Source organism: Rhodofomes roseus (assembly GCF_022264815.1).
Source record: "Rhodofomes roseus strain CIRM-BRFM 1785 chromosome Unknown C8Q71scaffold_5, whole genome shotgun sequence".
In the NCBI taxonomy this organism is placed as follows: domain Eukaryota; kingdom Fungi; phylum Basidiomycota; class Agaricomycetes; order Polyporales; family Fomitopsidaceae; genus Rhodofomes; species Rhodofomes roseus.
Window position 1 is genome coordinate 1,854,322 of NW_025952961.1, and position 15,653 is coordinate 1,869,974.

A 15,653-nucleotide genomic window follows, 5' to 3' on the forward strand; every position below is an offset into this window, starting at 1 on the left:
CGTCTATCATACCGAGCAGGCACGAGGCGCCCGCCGTTGACACAGGCGCCGGGCCACAGGCTCGGAGGCGGCGGGTAGCCCCATCGGGCGACGATGACTGGCTCTTGGGCCGCTCGCTGCCCCGCACGTTGCCAGACGACCTTCAAGTTCAACGGGGCTGCCTAGGGCCGCCTCAGGTGAGCCCCTCGCCGCTTCCTCCGTCTTGTCCTCGCGCACCGCCTCTCATACATCACCTTCTCGCTAGCAACCCGTTCTTCGCCAGCTTCTGCTCCCAGCAACGCCCTGTTCGCGTCACGATGCACTCCCCGGGACGTCAGCTTCCTGCCGCGGCCTGCTAGCGCCGGCACCCAGACAGCAGCCGCCGGCGCCCAGGGCCCACTTTGATGACCATTTATCATTGTCAATTCCAACGCGTGCCAATCACTGCATCGCGCCCTCCGATTGGCCAGCGCCGCCAAAGTGGGCATCGTGTGCGCACAGGCGCCGCCGCCCAGACAAACGTGGATCCGCCCCGAGCAGGACAAAAGAACTGCGTGCCCGCGCTGCGTGTTCCTCTGTGGCGAGCCCGCTGGAACGCAGATCCTGCAGGCAATACGTCTGGCTAAAGTGTATGGCTCATCATACACCGGTGCGTAGCAGGATCCGGACGTGTAGACGTTCACCCGGATATCACAGATATCGCATTTGTGTCTAGGAACGGGTGCGCCTCCAACGCACCACGGATGCACATCTATGTACGGTACTATCGACGACGCTCGTCAGCTATGCCTCACCCTCCCTCGTCATCGCGCTGCGCCTCTAGCGTGTTCGTAGAGCTATTACTAAGACTCGGGAGCACTACCCCGTGAGTATGCTAAGGCGACCGCGGCCGTGGTGCCGGATTCGGTATGTTTCTGTAATGATACGTTGCTGCGCTAGCTCAGTATGTCTCTGTGCATTCGATGATGTAGGGCATGTCTGCTTTGCTTGCGACATAGATCGGTCCGGAGGCTCTGATCACCGGTGGCGAGCTCGGAGTAACTCTTCGCTGTAAGGACCGATCATGCATGCGTCACAATCGGTGCATCGTAGCCACACCGAATCACCCGCAACTGACGCAGGTATGGTGCCGTGCTTGTCAACCTCGCAAGGCACAGGCAGGAGTCTCCAAAAGATGTCCCTCAGCCTCGGAGGGCTCGCGGGGCAGTGGATATCGTACCACTAAAGCATATCAACGAAACTACTAAATGATTTATAACCTGACAAGTCGCCTTCCACATCCACCGGTCGAGCAACGGTCGCGTTTGTCGACCGCCGTGCTCCGCTCCATGCTTCGCAGTTTCATCCTACCGCCTCTCGCAACCTTCTCCCACTCAGGGTCTTTCGGCCTCCGCTCTTATATATTCACAGCCACTCCAGATACACCCTTTATTTGATCGCACACCCCCTCGTATCGTCAGCTTGCCCCCGGCGCCGCGCCACCATCAACTAGCGGTACACTAACTACACTTGCCGCATATGGGAGGTCACCTGCCGGATCGGGCGCGAAGCCCGTTCCGCGATCGCGAGAGGCGCGCGCCTGTCGGAGGCTGCGTGCCCCTTGACGACCGACGCCCGACATTGACAACCATCCGCCAAGGACGACCGGATCGTTGGACGTTGTTGTGTGGTTGGATTTTACGTGATCTTCGCAGGCTTCGCGTTGTCTCAGCTGTTGTCCTGGATCGGGCGAGTGATGCGCGCTGCCTCCATGAGGCAAGTCTTATTGTGGGCCGGTAGAATGCTGGCAGCTGCCAGCCGACATCGCACCATTCGTCAGGAACGGTCACAGCCGCTGTCGAGTCGTCGACTTCTTGCTCCTTCGAGTGTGCGTTGTGCGTGTCGGGCACCTATAGTCTACGTGGCCGACCGAGCAGCACGGAACGAAGGTGGGCAATGTGCGGTTACTGCAGTGTATGATGACACTCATCGAACACCAGAGGCTGGGGTGTGTGCGTAGCTATAGCTATGATGGTCGTCGGATGGTCAACATTAGCGAGCACCGATTCCTTAGCCGTGCCTCAGTACCGGGCGACCTCGACCCCGTAGAACTTGGTGGCGTGCGCCGTGCGGGGCCCCCTCTTACTCTATCACTGGTGCGTGGTGTCTACGAATCTCCAAATGCTCCGCTAAACAACTTCTAGGAGGCTCGTACGCTCGACTGGATTTGCCAATGCAACGGTCGCCGGGATTGAGGTGCGCAGCATTGCGAAGACGGATACGGATACCATGATACACCTGCGACGAACCTTGAATTCGTCCTGCACTGAGCGCACTGGCAACAAATAGCGGCTTCGATCCGCGTTTCAGTCGCTGTGATCGGCGCCACGTATTTCGCATTTTGCATCTCGCATTTCGCAAGCCCAGCGCAGCTTACCCAGGCCCGCGTGTCGAGCGTCGAAGAACCCTTCTGCGACGCGATGTGCATGCTTGTTTGACAGCGCGCGGACGCGTGCTTTGTCTGCTTGCGGAGTCCAGGTTGCGGCTTTCGTCTTCGTCTATCGGATGAACGAGCTGATAAGCTCCGAGCAAGTGTGGATACGCTTCGCGGCGATGGTCGTCGGTCCAGGCTCGCGATTGAAAAGAGAAGTTACAGCTCGGGTAGCCGTTGTCTAGGTGCTGAATCATGAACCTCTGTATAGGCTCAAAGGCTAAAGCTTTGAAAACGGCTTGTCTGGACGTTGAGCGTTCGAGCCAAAACGAGTGACGGCAGGGTTAAGTTGGCTCACCAATGCAGGTAGTACCATGCTGATCATATTTGGGAACAGCGCCTCTCATAAATTCAATACAATGTTACATTGATTGACTCGGATCCCGCACGACGGGCAGAGCTAGGGCAGATCGTCCCATGGACGTGAGCATTCGCCGCACACATATTGCGCTGTGACCGAACTCTCGATCTGCTGACATGCATCCACGATGGCCGGATGAGCGAGCCTCGAGGTCTACGTATATACGTACATCCACCTGCAGCGAGGCGTTCGAGGTACGCCGCCGACCGAGCTTCAAGGTTGGTCGCCGTCTCCTGATCAAGCTTGCAGATATGCTTATGAACAGGCCAGGCGGCTTTCTGACAGTTTTTGCTCTTTCGACGTTCACGAAGATCAGGTTAGCCTAACGCATGAGACGCATTGATTATTGATGAATGCATACAGGACCTGTCGACCTGACATGCGCTACACTTCCTCATCGTTACTCCGTCTTCCTCACATTTCGTGCAGTGTTGACGCTGTCGGGACCGTCGACTGTGTTGACGTGGGACGGTGACACGGGCACGTGATGTAGCACCCGGCGCGTAAGGGCGCGTGTAGCGTAGTCGCACCTCAGTCTAGTACCACGAGGACTAGGACTGAGGTAAGTACCTGTAGCTTTAGTCTCGGACTTGTACGAATACTGAATGGACACTTGAAGTGTATTGTCGTTAACAGGTACGCTACAGCAATGTATAGTCTAGTACCACGAGGACTAGGACTGAGTGTATTGTCGTTAACAGACTGACCGGTTCCTCTGGATTTGAGAAGGTGTGTCTCTGTCGCGCATTCCGAGTGGGAAGAATCTGCTCCTGGTTCGACTGGCCGGCAACTATGCTCATGTCTTAATTGAGTCCAAAACCTGGACAGGAGGAAGAATTTGCATGGCGTACGTCGCCCACAAGCGCCCGGTTCGTGGCATGAACACTTAGTAGAACGATATGGGGCTGCTTGATACTGAGATACTCCCAATCTGAGCTTTTAGTTATGTCGGCAGGACAAAAGAGATAGGACCGAACATTAGTTAGTGCATTCGTTAGCTGGAGATCCAAGTCAACTGTAGCTCGATGCACAAACATTTATGTTGCGCGCTCAGGACAAGATCCTACTCATTACTTAAGTATCTAGTAGTAGCCTAGTACGAACCTACGCATATACATATACGCGAGCTAGAACCGTCTGCGTCATCTCGGAAGCTCGAACGTCGACTCATCGACGCCTTCACGCCGTCGATTAGTCGACGTGGGCTTGCTTGAGATGACCGCCTCAGAACGGTCTTGGTCTGCCTACGGCAAACTAGCCAGCTTATTACTTGCTTTCTTGTCGTTTTGTACCCATCGACTTTTTGAAGCGAAGAACAAGCATCAGTACAGCAGTACACAAAGGAGACTGAATCAGGAGAAGTAACGCAGTACTCTGGATGAGACACTCTCATTGCGTCCTATGTTATGTTCCATATAGTTTTACGGGAGAGTGAAATACAAGCTACGAGACTCGCTACCACGGTCAACGGAAATGAACACCGTCTGCCCAGTTACGGCTACATCTGTGATATAGGCCCGTTCCTCTCCGAGCTGCGGCCTGAAAACCATTAACCGCTCTCCTTCCCTCGGGAAGCCATGATCGAGGAAATGCCTCAAGTCGACAGCGCACATCGGCCCGTCGTGGAAAACAATCACGACTAAGCAGTCATCCTGACTGAGGCCGCTGTATGCCGGACCAACCTGCACGCCGTGGTTGATCGTCTCCATCCGCCGCTGGCTACCAGTCGCGGGATCGAGGACAACTACGTACTCGAACCTGTCCCTCTGGATACCATCGCCATTGTCGTGCTTTCCGAAGGCAACGATGACGTCCAGCTTAGCGACATACCGAATGGTGTGCACCAAGCCTCCAAGGGGCTTCGCTTGCCACCGGATAGTCATGGTCTCCGTGTCGATGGCGTAGATCAACGTCTGGCAGGCGGACCTCATCGGGAGCACGTTACCGTCCGCCTCGTAGACGACAAGCAAGAACGTCTTCTCGTCCAGAGGTACGCTGCACGTCGGGTAGATCTGATCGCCGTCCTCGACTCCAACCTCGAGCGTGAAGCTCGCGGCTGGCTCCGGGGACTTCGGAATGTCCGCCCCCCGCCAGAACAGGACCTCCATCTTGCTACTCCATGACTCGGAGGACGTCGCAACGATGTCGCCGTTCGGCTGGACGTGGACGGGCAGCAGCACGCCTCCGTTCGTGTTCCGTCGCAGCTCCTCGCGAGCCTGGAGGCGTGCGGGAAGGTTGACACTGCCGAGGACACCGCCGTCCCCCACGACGTCGCAGAGCAAGATCTTGGTAAGGCCATGGGGCGGGAAGCGTTCCTTGTCTTCTTCTATGTTGACCAGGATCTTGCCGTCGGCGTACGGGACTCGGTAGTCTTGTGACAGGATGATTCCGTACAACTCGAGCTTGCGGATGAGCCGACCGTCGACGAGGCTGAAGACGAGGAGGGAAGGTACATCATCATCAGATGCCTGATTGGCGATGATGGTGAGGTCGCGGTCGGTGTCGAAGACGGGGTCAAGCAGATACGGCATAGCTGGCTGGGCGAGGGTCGCGATATGCTCGAGGGGCCCGTGCGGGCCGCCTGCCCGCCAGATATCCACACTGGCTTCGCTGAAGATGAGCACATACGGCCCATGAACGTAGAATGCCTTGACGCTGCCCTCAGGAGTCAGAGGCTGAGGGCTAGCTAAAGACATGCTGGTACTAAATGGTGTATACGTTTGGCTGAGCAAAGTGTCAGCTGGATCATACGTGAACTTTCAATGCACCGTAGGCTCACTTTTCACGGAAATAGAGCAACGCAGAGTAGTCGTAGTGAGAGGTGCGTTCAAACACTTTTGAGTGCGGCGCAGAGAAGTTATGCCCTCTTGAAGAGACTATATACTTACCCTGCGTCGCACAGCCCCATTGCAGAAATCTTGATCGGCGTTTTCAGGTCAACAGCTGTTGTGACCTGTATGATGGATCGCACGACGTACGATGTGTTCTCTCACATCTTCTGCTGCTGCAGGGTACTACCTCGGGGAGCGCGGGCCCGAGATGACTACCAACGACTTCCTGCAACGATTGAATGCGGCGGACTCGGTGATTGATCATGGCTTCGGTTAATTTCGCTTCGAAGTTGCAGTAGGACAATTCATGCGGCATATGACGAGTGCTTTAGCCTGTCCAGGACAACCGACGAGGCGAAGCAGCACTCCCGTCAAGTAGTCGACGAGCTCGACGATGCTCCGGAGACTGAGGAGACTCGCCAGGGCTACCAGGAGGACAAGGACGAGACGCGCGTCAACGCTGGTTACAAAGCCACGCTGAAGAGTGATTGGAATCGTGCCGGGCCGGCGCATGTATGCGCAGAGACTGACCCGAGATGGCTCGCAGACCCGAACGTCAGCAAAGAGGCGAAAGACCACGCGCGCGACTTCTTGAACGCTATCTAGGCTTGCTCTCTCCGACATGGATCCGTTCTTGTCGACGTCGACCACTGTGGAAACTAGGGTAGATTCACATAATAAGTATGTATACTGTATACTTGTATGGCTTCAAATGACGTCAGTCGCTTTTGTGTACGATCAATTCAAAGATCTTATAATCCATGACTCACAGCGTAGCAGGCGAGTACGAACAAAGTACGAAGGTTACTTATGCGAAGGATCAACGAAGGATCGACCGCGCGCCCTGGCTCTGCGCCCACAAGTCAGCCACAAACACAACAAGCGCATATTGTGCGCGCCACGACCCCTCCAATCAACCTCCAATCCTTTGACCGGTTGACGCTCCGCCGCCGCGACGTCCACCATGACCTTTTGTCTGCGCAAATCCTTACTTATAGTGGGACCTGCGGACAGCCTTCCGAACACGATGCTACTCTAAGGCGCTGGATAGCCCGTTGGTCTTGAGGCTTGATAACTTCGTATGCAGAACATTGCGCGCGCGTCACAAGTGAGGCCACCAAGCCCGGGTTCGGAAAAGTTCAAGCTATCAAGACTTCCAGATTTTGTCAGGCTTTCGTAGCGTTAGCCTAGACGGGATTCAGTTGCAGAAGCGGCAATGCAATGCACGGAGCCTGAGCTTGAGGCTCGGCTGTCGGTCTAATCGCGGTGAGCTCGTATACCATTCGCTTGAGTCGCATCGTACTTACCATCATGGTACTCCTCAGCGTGCCCGCTCAAGCGCGTGTGGACGAAGCAGCTTCATCATTTGAGTCGATCTTCAGAATGTTGATGACCGGACCACCTGGTCACCTACACTTTGAACGGGGATTCGAACTCCTGGTGCTACATAAGCTGTGTATGCAGACAACGAAACAGGAAGTTAGTCACCCTTGACCCTCGAGTTCAGAGTATCCCGTGGCTGACGAGCCAGTGGGGTTTTAGCCCTAGACAGTGCAAGTCTTTCCACACGACACAGCCAATTGCAGGCGAGTCCTACCGGCATAGGGCATGTATTCCCGGCAGACGACCAGCGGATGACAATCAGTATACCGCCCGAGATTTCCAAAAGGTTCAGCACCCGCACGGGGCGGTCTAGTTTCATCCGGTTGGCCGGTCGTGAAGAACACGAGCTGAGATGCCTTTCGGGAGCGCACGTAAGGTATCGCTTCTATCACAGATATGACTGCGCACGGGCAACGGGAGGCCCCACACACATAAAGCCTCACCGTGTCTCGCATTTCGATTGATCTCTCTCCTCTTCGGTATGTTCTGCAGCTTCGGAACGAAAGTAACCGAAGCCAACGTCGACCGAGTCTGCCGCATTCAAGTGTTACGAGAAGTCATTGGTGGTCATCTCGGGCGCTCCCCGAGGTACCCGCACAGGTCATGAGAGAACACATCGTACGTCGTGCGATCCATCATACACGTCGCAGCAGCTGTTGACGACGCCGATCAAGATGTCTGCAATGGGGCTGTGCAATACAGGCTAGGTATATAGTCTCTTCAAGAGGTCATAACTGCTCTGCGCCGCAAAAGTGATCGAACGCACCTCTAACTACGACTATTCTGTCTTGCTTGATTCTCGCAGAAGGTGAGACGCTGTATTAAGTTCACGTATGATCAGGCTGACGCTCTCTGTTCAGCCAAACGTACACGCTATCTACCAGTATGTCCTTGGCCAGTCCACAGCCCCTGACTCCCGAGGGCAGCGTACAGGCGTTCTACGTTCATGGGCCGTATGTGCTCATCTTCAGCAAAGCGAGTGTTGATATCTGGCGGGTAGGCGGCCCGCACGGGCACCTCGAGCATATCGCGACCCTCGCCCAGTCAGCTATGCAGTATCAGCTTGACCCCGTCTTCGACACCGACCGCAACATCATCATCATCGTCGGTGGCGCTCGGGAAGATGTGTTTCCTTCCCTCCTCGTCTTCAGCCTCGTCGACGGTCGGCTCATCCGCAAGCTCGAGTTGTACGGTGCCCTGAAAATGTACGACAATCACCTCGAGTACGCCGACGGCAAGATCCTGGTCGCCATCGAAGAAGGCAAGGAACGCTTCCCACCCCATGGCCTTACCAAGATATTGCTCTGCGACGTCGTGGGGGACGGCGGTGTCCTCGGCAGTGTCAATCTTCCCGCACGCCTTCAGGCTCGCGAGCAGGAGCGACAGCTCGCGGCAGGAGGTGTGCTACAGCCTGCTCATGTCCAGCCGAATGGTGATATCGTTGCGACGTCCTCCGAGGCATATGGTGACAAGATGGAGGTGCTGTTCTGGCGCGGGGCGGACGTTCCGAAGTCCCTGGAGCCAGCCGCGAGCCTCACGCTCGATTGCGGAGTCGAGGGCGGCGATGAGGTCCACCCGACATGCAGCGCACCTCTGGACGAAAAGACGTTCTTGCTCCCCGTCTACGAGGCGCTCGGTAGCTTTCTCCAGATAGGGTCCGCCTGCCAGACGTCGATCTACGCCATCGACACGGAGACCATGACTATCCGGTGGCACGCGAAGCCCATCGGAGGCTGGGTGCACACCATTCGGTACGTCGCTGCGCTGGACGTCATCGTCGCCTTCGGACGGCACCAACATGACGACGACCAGAAGCGCGACACGTTCGGGTACGTAGTTGCCCTCGACCCCGCGACTGGCAGCGAGCGGCGGATGGAGACGATCAGCCATGGCGTGCAGGGTAGTCCAGTGGAATACGGCGGCCTTAGTCGGATCGCAGATGACTTCGTAGTCGTCGTTGTTTTCGACGACGGGTCAACGTGCGCTGTCGAGTTGACACATTTTCTCGAGCATGGCTTCCCGAGGGAAGGGGAGCGTTTAGTGGTTTCCAGGCCGCAGCTGGGAGAGGTGTCCAATGTCCAAGAAATAGCCGTAACTGGGCAGACGGTGATTGCTACCGTCGGCCATTGGAGCGAGCATCGTAGCTTGTATTTCACTTTCCCGTAAAATTACCCGGGACATTACATGGCATGGAATGAAGGGGGAGTGATTCGTCCAAAGTACTATGTTGTTTCTCCTGATTGAGTCACTTGTGCGTACTGCTGTACTGATGCTTGTTCTTCGCTTGAAACAGTTAGGCTGGACGACGATGAGTAAAAACCGACAGGAAAGCAAGTACCAAGCTGGCTACTCTCTCGTAGCACTAAGCAAACCAAGACCGTTCTGAGGCGGTCGTCTCAGCAAGCCCACGTCGACCTACAATCGACTCCGATCGACGGCCTGATCGCTCCGAGAAGGCGTCGATGTCGACGTTCGAGCTTCCGAGTTGACGCACACGGTTCGACTCGCATATATATAGGCGTAATGCGGCGGCGCATGCGTACTGTACTGTAAGTAATAGGATCTCAGCTTCAGACATAAAAGGGGAGCATCGGGCCATATCACTCGGATCTCCAGCCAATGAATGAAATAACTAATATTCTGTCCTATCTCTTTTTTCCTGCCGACCCAGCTAAGAGCTCAGATTGCGAATATCTCAGTATCGTGGATATCGTTCTGAGTATCATATATGATCATGGAGGAACGGGCGCTTGTGGGCGACGGCGACGACAAAGGGCCACTTCTGAGCGCTACTGATGTAATTGCTAGTGTCCCGCACCATTGTACACCGTGCAAACTCTTCCTCTTGTCCAGGTCTTCGACTCAATCAAGACATGAGCATAGGTCTCCGCCAGTCGAACCAGGAGCAGGTTCCTCCTGCTCGTAATGCGCGACAGAGACACGCCTTCTCAAATCCAGAGGAACCGGTCAGTCGACGGGCCCGACAGTGTCAACACTGCACGAAACGTGAGGAAGATGGAGTCACGATGAGGAAGTGTAGCGCATGTCAGGTCGACAGGTACTGTGTGCGTTCATTCAATGATCAATGCGTCTCATGCGTTAGGCTAACCCTGATCCTCGTGAACGTCGACAGAGCAGGAACTGTCAGAAAGCCGCATGGCCTGTTCATAAGCACATCTGCAAGCTTAACCAGGAGACGGTGACCACCCTTGAAGCTCGGCCGGCGGCGTACCTCGAACGCCTCGAAGCTCTGCGCGACTTCACGCGCAAGCACCGTGCTACCATTTCCGAGGCTGCCTTTTTCTCCGTTCGCCACAACTACCTCCCACCTTCCACCTCGGACCCTGTCGCTGCCTCCAAGGAACGCGAAGATGTGCTCGTCATTGAATTGCGGACCCGGCCGAACGCTCACCGCGCACGGCCCGAGAAACGCTTCTACGTGATGGGTGCACAGCTCGAGACATTCTCTTCCTTCTTCCCGGAAGAGAAACTCGACGAGATGCACTTGAGGCTCCGGAACTGCAGAGAGGAGGCGACGGCGCATCGAGGACCGAGTGGAGCCGTAATCGTTGTCTTCAGCCTCAATGACCCTGACATGGAGCTCATGAACGTCATGCCGGTTGCTTTCCTGCTCGATCAAAGCGACGTAGAGGAACTGGGCAGACCGTGGAAGGAGTTCCTCATCCATATGTTGAACAGAGGTATCGTCGAATGAGAGGATGGTAATCATTGTGGATTCCTTTAGGAGGCCTGACATGCTGTGCTCACGCTCATGCTATGGACGGTGCACCGTCACTACTAGCTCTGCTATGAGTTTGGTCCATGGCATGAGAGCTTATTCCACACGTCTCGAGAGGAAATGTAGTATGATGTCATTGATTGAGTATCTTGCACAGTTCGCGATGTACAAATACGAAGGCTCGCACTGCTTGTACTTGTAGATTAGGGCGGTCCAGATATGTCAATGGTTGTTCGTCTTGCTATGTATATTGTCTCAAATCTGTAGTTGGTTGGACGTGACAAGGGGCTTTGTGAAATGGTCCAGTAAACTCTGGACCCTGAATGCCTCGTCTTAACCTACGCTCGACCAGCGATTGGTTATCTCAAGTATACATCGCTCAAAACACTAGATGATTTGGGGACAGGTAATGATGCTGCGTGATTCTGCAGAATGTTATGCGGATTGTCGCACTGTTATAGCGATGATTGTGCGGCTGCAAGTGCACCAAAACGACAGGATATAGCAAGTCTCGAGCGACGGCAATATCGGTATAGGCTCGATGCGTCGCTGACCTTCAAGGTCCGCTGTGGAACGTGCAGACGTCAACGGTGGGATACGACAACAATACGTAGCCCATCTACGCACCTGATGCCGCAACGCAGGGGCGATACCTGGTCCAAAACACGCAAGACCGTCAGTGTAGGGTACAACATCCAGCCACAGTTACAGAGTTGAGCCACAGGAACGTGGATGCTCGCGAGATCAGGGACGACAGCGCGATAACTCACATTCAGAAACCTGTTCAGGTCATGCATCGTTGTCCGTGAAGTGGACCACTCCATACCGGGTACAAGTAGTCAAGTTTCATTCTCCTTTTCCTTGCCCGACTTCCTGCCCTTTCTCTTCCTTCCCTGCTGGCTACTCGATCCGCCCGCATTCACCTGCGGTGGGGGCATATACGTCACGTTGCCGTCTCTCATGTTTGCCCACGGTCGATGAGGATCAACGCTGCCTTGCGCATGTGGCACCTCCGACGGTGGCGGCGGGACGCGTTTGCTCTCCGGCTGCACCTCGTCCTTCAGCCCGCTCTCCCGCGACGCAGACCTCGAGATAGCCGGCGACGAATGATATGACGACACCGTCACCTTCTTCGTCTTCGAATTGAGCGACAACACCCTGTGCGTCTGGTTCGCGGGGTGCGACGAGAGGATGTCGGAGGCGGATGAAGGGAGGCCGGATGCACCGACGGCGAGTGTGGGGAAGGCCCCTGCGGCTGCGCGAGCTTGCTCGATGGCGTGCTGCCTGTCCTCCTCCTCTCGTGCTAGTGTCTCAGCAATCTGTGTCTCCAGCCGTGCCTCGAGCACCGTACGGACGTCGGGTGTAAGGAGAGGGGAGGCGCAATGGGGGCAGGCATAACGAGGCACTTGCAGCTCGCATAGTATCAGGCCGCAGCTACGGCAGACTGGGGTGTATGGAGACAGCACATGCATGCGCGCTGTCTCATTTCGTTTAAAGTAGGCACTCGCAGGCGAAAGAGGATTGGGCGTACCCTGGCAGAAACACCCGCCCTTTGGGTCTCTCTCGCGGCCGGTCGTATGCCGTAAACCATCTCTCAGTTGCTCGAGCCTGCGCACCTCCTTGCTCTTTGCTGCTTCTTGAGCCTTTTGCTTCCCCTTGCCTTGCGGCTGCCCAGAACCCTTCGGCTTTGACGGCTGGATGCGATCGGATGTCCAGGCCGTGTGGTGCATGCTGGTGTGTACGTCTCTTCTTGCTGATGATTTAGACGATTAGATAGATTCGACGAGGTAATGACAAGGTCAGCGATGATTCCGGTAGTGGTTGCAGCAACGAGTCGAGCTCAAGTTTCCGAGCAAAGTGCTGAGCGCTGTGCGCTGAGCCTGAGTGCGGTCCCCGACAATCGAGCGCCCATAAGAGGCCCAAAACGACAAGTGTAGCGCTCAAGTACTAGTAGCGCTGATCAAGCAACGCTGAGGAAGAGGAAAGTATCAAAATACTGCGTCGGGCCTGCTAGAAACGAGAAACGAAAGCGGCTACTCGGGCGGGTCAATGTACTCGGTCAGTCGAGTCTTGCGATTGAAGGTCACAGAGTCAGAGTGAGTATACGTATTAGCCACAAATTGCAATTGACTGCCAGTGCCATCTAATAAACTCGCAGAGCGTACATCGCTACTATGTTTGCGTACCATACATACTAAGTCTAGGTACCAAACCCAGACTCAGAGGTGCTTCTTGAAGAACTTGATTGTAGCCTCGAAGGACCCTTCCTTTCCCGTCTTCACCTTCGGGTTGCTCTATACAATTTTGTTCAGCAGTCTCTACCCGGTCACAAGCAGCATAATTCTCACCATATCACCCCGGACCGCAAATCCGTGGGTGCACCCATCCCAGTACGTCCTCCGGTAGCCGGGAGCGAATTTACCGTCGCCAAAGACTTCATCTGCAATCTTCTGGGATTCAGGAGGGAACTGTGGATCGACCTCGCAACTATTGACCAAGAGAGGTGCCTTTGACTCAGAACGGTATTTCTACATGACGCAGCGAAGTAAGTGACAGCTTATGGGGTCACTTTGTCTCGCTGCTTACCTCCAGATCGCCGGGGACTTGGAGCCGACTCGGGTGGGAGACGACTGTGACATGGCTAGTGTTGCTGTAAGCGAGATAGAACGCAGGAGGAGCGCCGTAGCAGTAGCCGGTCGTCGCGAAACGCGCGACGCCCTGCTCCTTGAGCGCAGCAACGACCTTGTCGACGATGGGCTTCCAAGCATCTTCGCCGTGGCGCGAGGCCCAGCCAGTGCGATCGAACTTGTCGCGGTTCTCGGGAAGCATGGCGTCCTCTGGGATCGCGTCGCCTTGGAAATAGTCTGGCATGACACACCAGAAGCCGTTGCGTGCGATGTCATCGACGAGGAGCTGTCCACCAAACGGATGTCAACCTTAGCTATGGTGCGGCGACGAGTTGGACGTACTTTGTTGTTAATGAGCGGAAGGCCGAAGACATCTGGGAAGAATAGGACGACTGTGTCCCTCGAATACTCGCCAGACGGCGTGGCAACATAACACTCGACCCCGTCAATCTTCTCGATTCTCCCTGTGCAATCACGTAGAACTTCAGTGTCTCAGCTCTTGAATGTACATGGATCGCCACCTTCGGGTACGCCCTCATGGCGGACGCCTAGAACGTTGGAGATTCGCGATGTTACGGCACTGTCTCAAGTTATCGATCGATTGTACTTAAGGCTCACCGCTGATGCAGTCTTTGCACACCGGTTCAGACATTGTCACGTACAACCACAGGTACGGAATGGAGGTAGGAGCTCTTTGTAGGTTACTCTCTCGAGCTGGTAGTTGCCCGCGAGCCTTTTATCTTGCTCTGCGCCAGACCCGGAAATAGCACTGACTGACGACGCGTCCCGGCACATCGCCTTCAGGATCTCAAGTCGACAGCGAACCACCTCTGGCACGTGCCCTCAGGCTCCGGCTCTCGGCGACACGAATGGATAGTGCAACTCTTATGAAGGATATTCCATCGTGTCTGTTTTTGTATCAGATCGTGTCTGCAACAGTGCAACGAGCAAGAACCGAGTTTGAGCGTGACGGTAGTGGCATGTCCGAGTCGGATGCGACCGTACAAGGCACTTAGGCAGACGCCCAGGACCTTCCAGATCCAGATCTCACGCACCCACTGGCAGCCACTGCTGCCGGTGGCGGCCCTGGACTCCGAGTCTCCTATCGATGGTCTGCAGCGCCAGAGTGTCTCATTCGACTTCATGGTTGATTACTGCGTTAGACACGCATACTAGGTATTCGAGGTTCGCACGAAATACAGCACCGTTCCAACCTTCGAAAACTTTGATTCGAACGCTACTACCTGCCCGGCCAAGTGAGTGATACTGAATATTCATTACTGCATGATGCCACCAAAGTCTCGACTGCTTATCTTCTTCAAAACATGCGTTACAACGTAGGCAATCACCCAATGTCACGGGCCTCGTATCACCATAAGTAAGAACTTGGGCTTTCCTGCTTGCTATACTTACGTCATATAAAACATAGCACCAAGATCGGCCGACTGGCGAAATGGCATCGCGTCTGACTACGATTCCGTAATATCAGGGGTTAACAGGTAGGAGGCAAAGAATGAACGCGGCGCGGCGCGACAAAGAATGAACACGGCGCGGGCACGCAGGCCTGGGGCGCCCGCGCAGGGGGCGCGGCGCATGGGGCGCATGGGGCACGGCGGGGCACGGCGCATGGGCCGCCGCAGGGGACGAACGGGGTCCTTGGAATAAGACTGCAGGTTCGACCCCTGCGTTGGTCATTTTGTCTCATTCACGGTCGCTCTTGAGGCAGCTGTCCCTGAGCTGGCCGCTTCGGAGGAGGCGAACACTTTGACGGAAGGTGCGTGTGGGTGCATCTGAAGTTGAAGACTAAATGATATCGTGTAGAGTACATTACCGCTTGTACTTACTGTGTGTGCAACGAAATCGCATCGTGCTAGAGGTTGTATGTCGGAGATCGGTATGTTTTTCTTTTATTATCCTGGCCTATGCTCGTCGCCTCACAATTTGATAGAACTTTATATGGCTGATGAGAGTTCAGACAGGTTCTCCGTTGTACCCGTGCGGATGAACGCACGAAGACCAACCCCGACCCTCAACCACCCACTCAACGAGCTTGTGACAGAATCATAAGTCGGCATGTTGGTAGACGTTCAAAAAACAAAACAATAATGCCAGAAGGGCGGATCGAACGCCCGACCTTCAGAAATTTGCCGAATCACTCAATGCTGAGTGAAATCTTCAGTCTGCTGCTCTCCCAGCTGAGCTATTCCGGCATTGATTAGCAACGAGGTTGATACATTATAATTCTGGTGGCATGGTAGGTTTG

General features: G+C 55.2%; 7 protein-coding genes and 1 non-coding gene across 8 annotated transcripts; 4 read left to right on the plus strand and 4 right to left on the minus strand.

Moving 5' to 3' along the window:
• Nucleotides 1-1,535: 1,535 nt before the first annotated feature.
• Nucleotides 1,536-2,173, plus strand: C8Q71DRAFT_746902 (uncharacterized protein). The gene is made up of 2 exons (XM_047923090.1): nt 1,536-1,907; nt 1,959-2,173. The coding sequence occupies exons 1-2, from the start codon at nt 1,715-1,717 to the stop codon at nt 1,976-1,978; spliced, it is 213 nt and encodes a 70-aa protein (XP_047781966.1). The 5' UTR covers nt 1,536-1,714; the 3' UTR covers nt 1,979-2,173.
• A 2,563-nt stretch (nt 2,174-4,736) lies between these two features.
• Nucleotides 4,737-5,341, minus strand: C8Q71DRAFT_746908 (uncharacterized protein; the record flags this gene model as incomplete). Its single annotated transcript, XM_047923091.1, has 1 exon — nt 4,737-5,341. A coding segment is annotated over one exon (605 nt), but the record flags the coding sequence as incomplete, so codon positions are not given.
• A 645-nt stretch (nt 5,342-5,986) lies between these two features.
• Nucleotides 5,987-6,247, plus strand: C8Q71DRAFT_703430 (uncharacterized protein; the record flags this gene model as incomplete). The annotated part of the gene is made up of 2 exons (XM_047920319.1): nt 5,987-6,125; nt 6,189-6,247. Coding segments are annotated over 2 exons (198 nt in total), but the record flags the coding sequence as incomplete, so codon positions are not given.
• A 2,058-nt stretch (nt 6,248-8,305) lies between these two features.
• On the plus strand, nt 8,306-9,387 carry C8Q71DRAFT_746915 (uncharacterized protein). The gene has a single exon (XM_047923092.1). It carries the CDS (start codon nt 8,498-8,500, stop codon nt 9,188-9,190), a length of 693 nt encoding a protein of 230 aa, XP_047781969.1. The 5' UTR covers nt 8,306-8,497; the 3' UTR covers nt 9,191-9,387.
• Nucleotides 9,388-9,936: 549 nt separating this feature from the next.
• C8Q71DRAFT_678422 (uncharacterized protein) lies at nt 9,937-10,718 on the plus strand (the record flags this gene model as incomplete). The annotated part of the gene is made up of 2 exons (XM_047919729.1): nt 9,937-10,089; nt 10,158-10,718. Coding segments are annotated over 2 exons (714 nt in total), but the record flags the coding sequence as incomplete, so codon positions are not given.
• A 415-nt stretch (nt 10,719-11,133) lies between these two features.
• C8Q71DRAFT_486314 (uncharacterized protein) lies at nt 11,134-12,676 on the minus strand. Its single transcript, XM_047918856.1, has 3 exons — nt 12,295-12,676; nt 11,534-12,240; nt 11,134-11,416 (listed from the first exon to the last, which is right to left on the minus strand). Exons 1-2 carry the CDS (start codon nt 12,491-12,493, stop codon nt 11,603-11,605), a joined length of 837 nt encoding a protein of 278 aa, XP_047781971.1. The 5' UTR covers nt 12,494-12,676; the 3' UTR covers nt 11,134-11,416; nt 11,534-11,602.
• Nucleotides 12,677-12,847: 171 nt separating this feature from the next.
• Nucleotides 12,848-14,192, minus strand: C8Q71DRAFT_746923 (dienelactone hydrolase endo-1,3,1,4-beta-D-glucanase). Its single transcript, XM_047923093.1, has 6 exons — nt 14,009-14,192; nt 13,912-13,938; nt 13,733-13,854; nt 13,350-13,676; nt 13,112-13,291; nt 12,848-13,057 (listed from the first exon to the last, which is right to left on the minus strand). The coding sequence occupies exons 1-6, from the start codon at nt 14,040-14,042 to the stop codon at nt 12,983-12,985; spliced, it is 765 nt and encodes a 254-aa protein (XP_047781972.1). The 5' UTR covers nt 14,043-14,192; the 3' UTR covers nt 12,848-12,982.
• A 1,304-nt stretch (nt 14,193-15,496) lies between these two features.
• On the minus strand, nt 15,497-15,600 carry C8Q71DRAFT_t40. Its single transcript has one exon. It is a non-coding gene; the product is annotated as a tRNA-Phe (tRNA).
• Between the last annotated feature and the right edge of the window lie 53 nt (nt 15,601-15,653).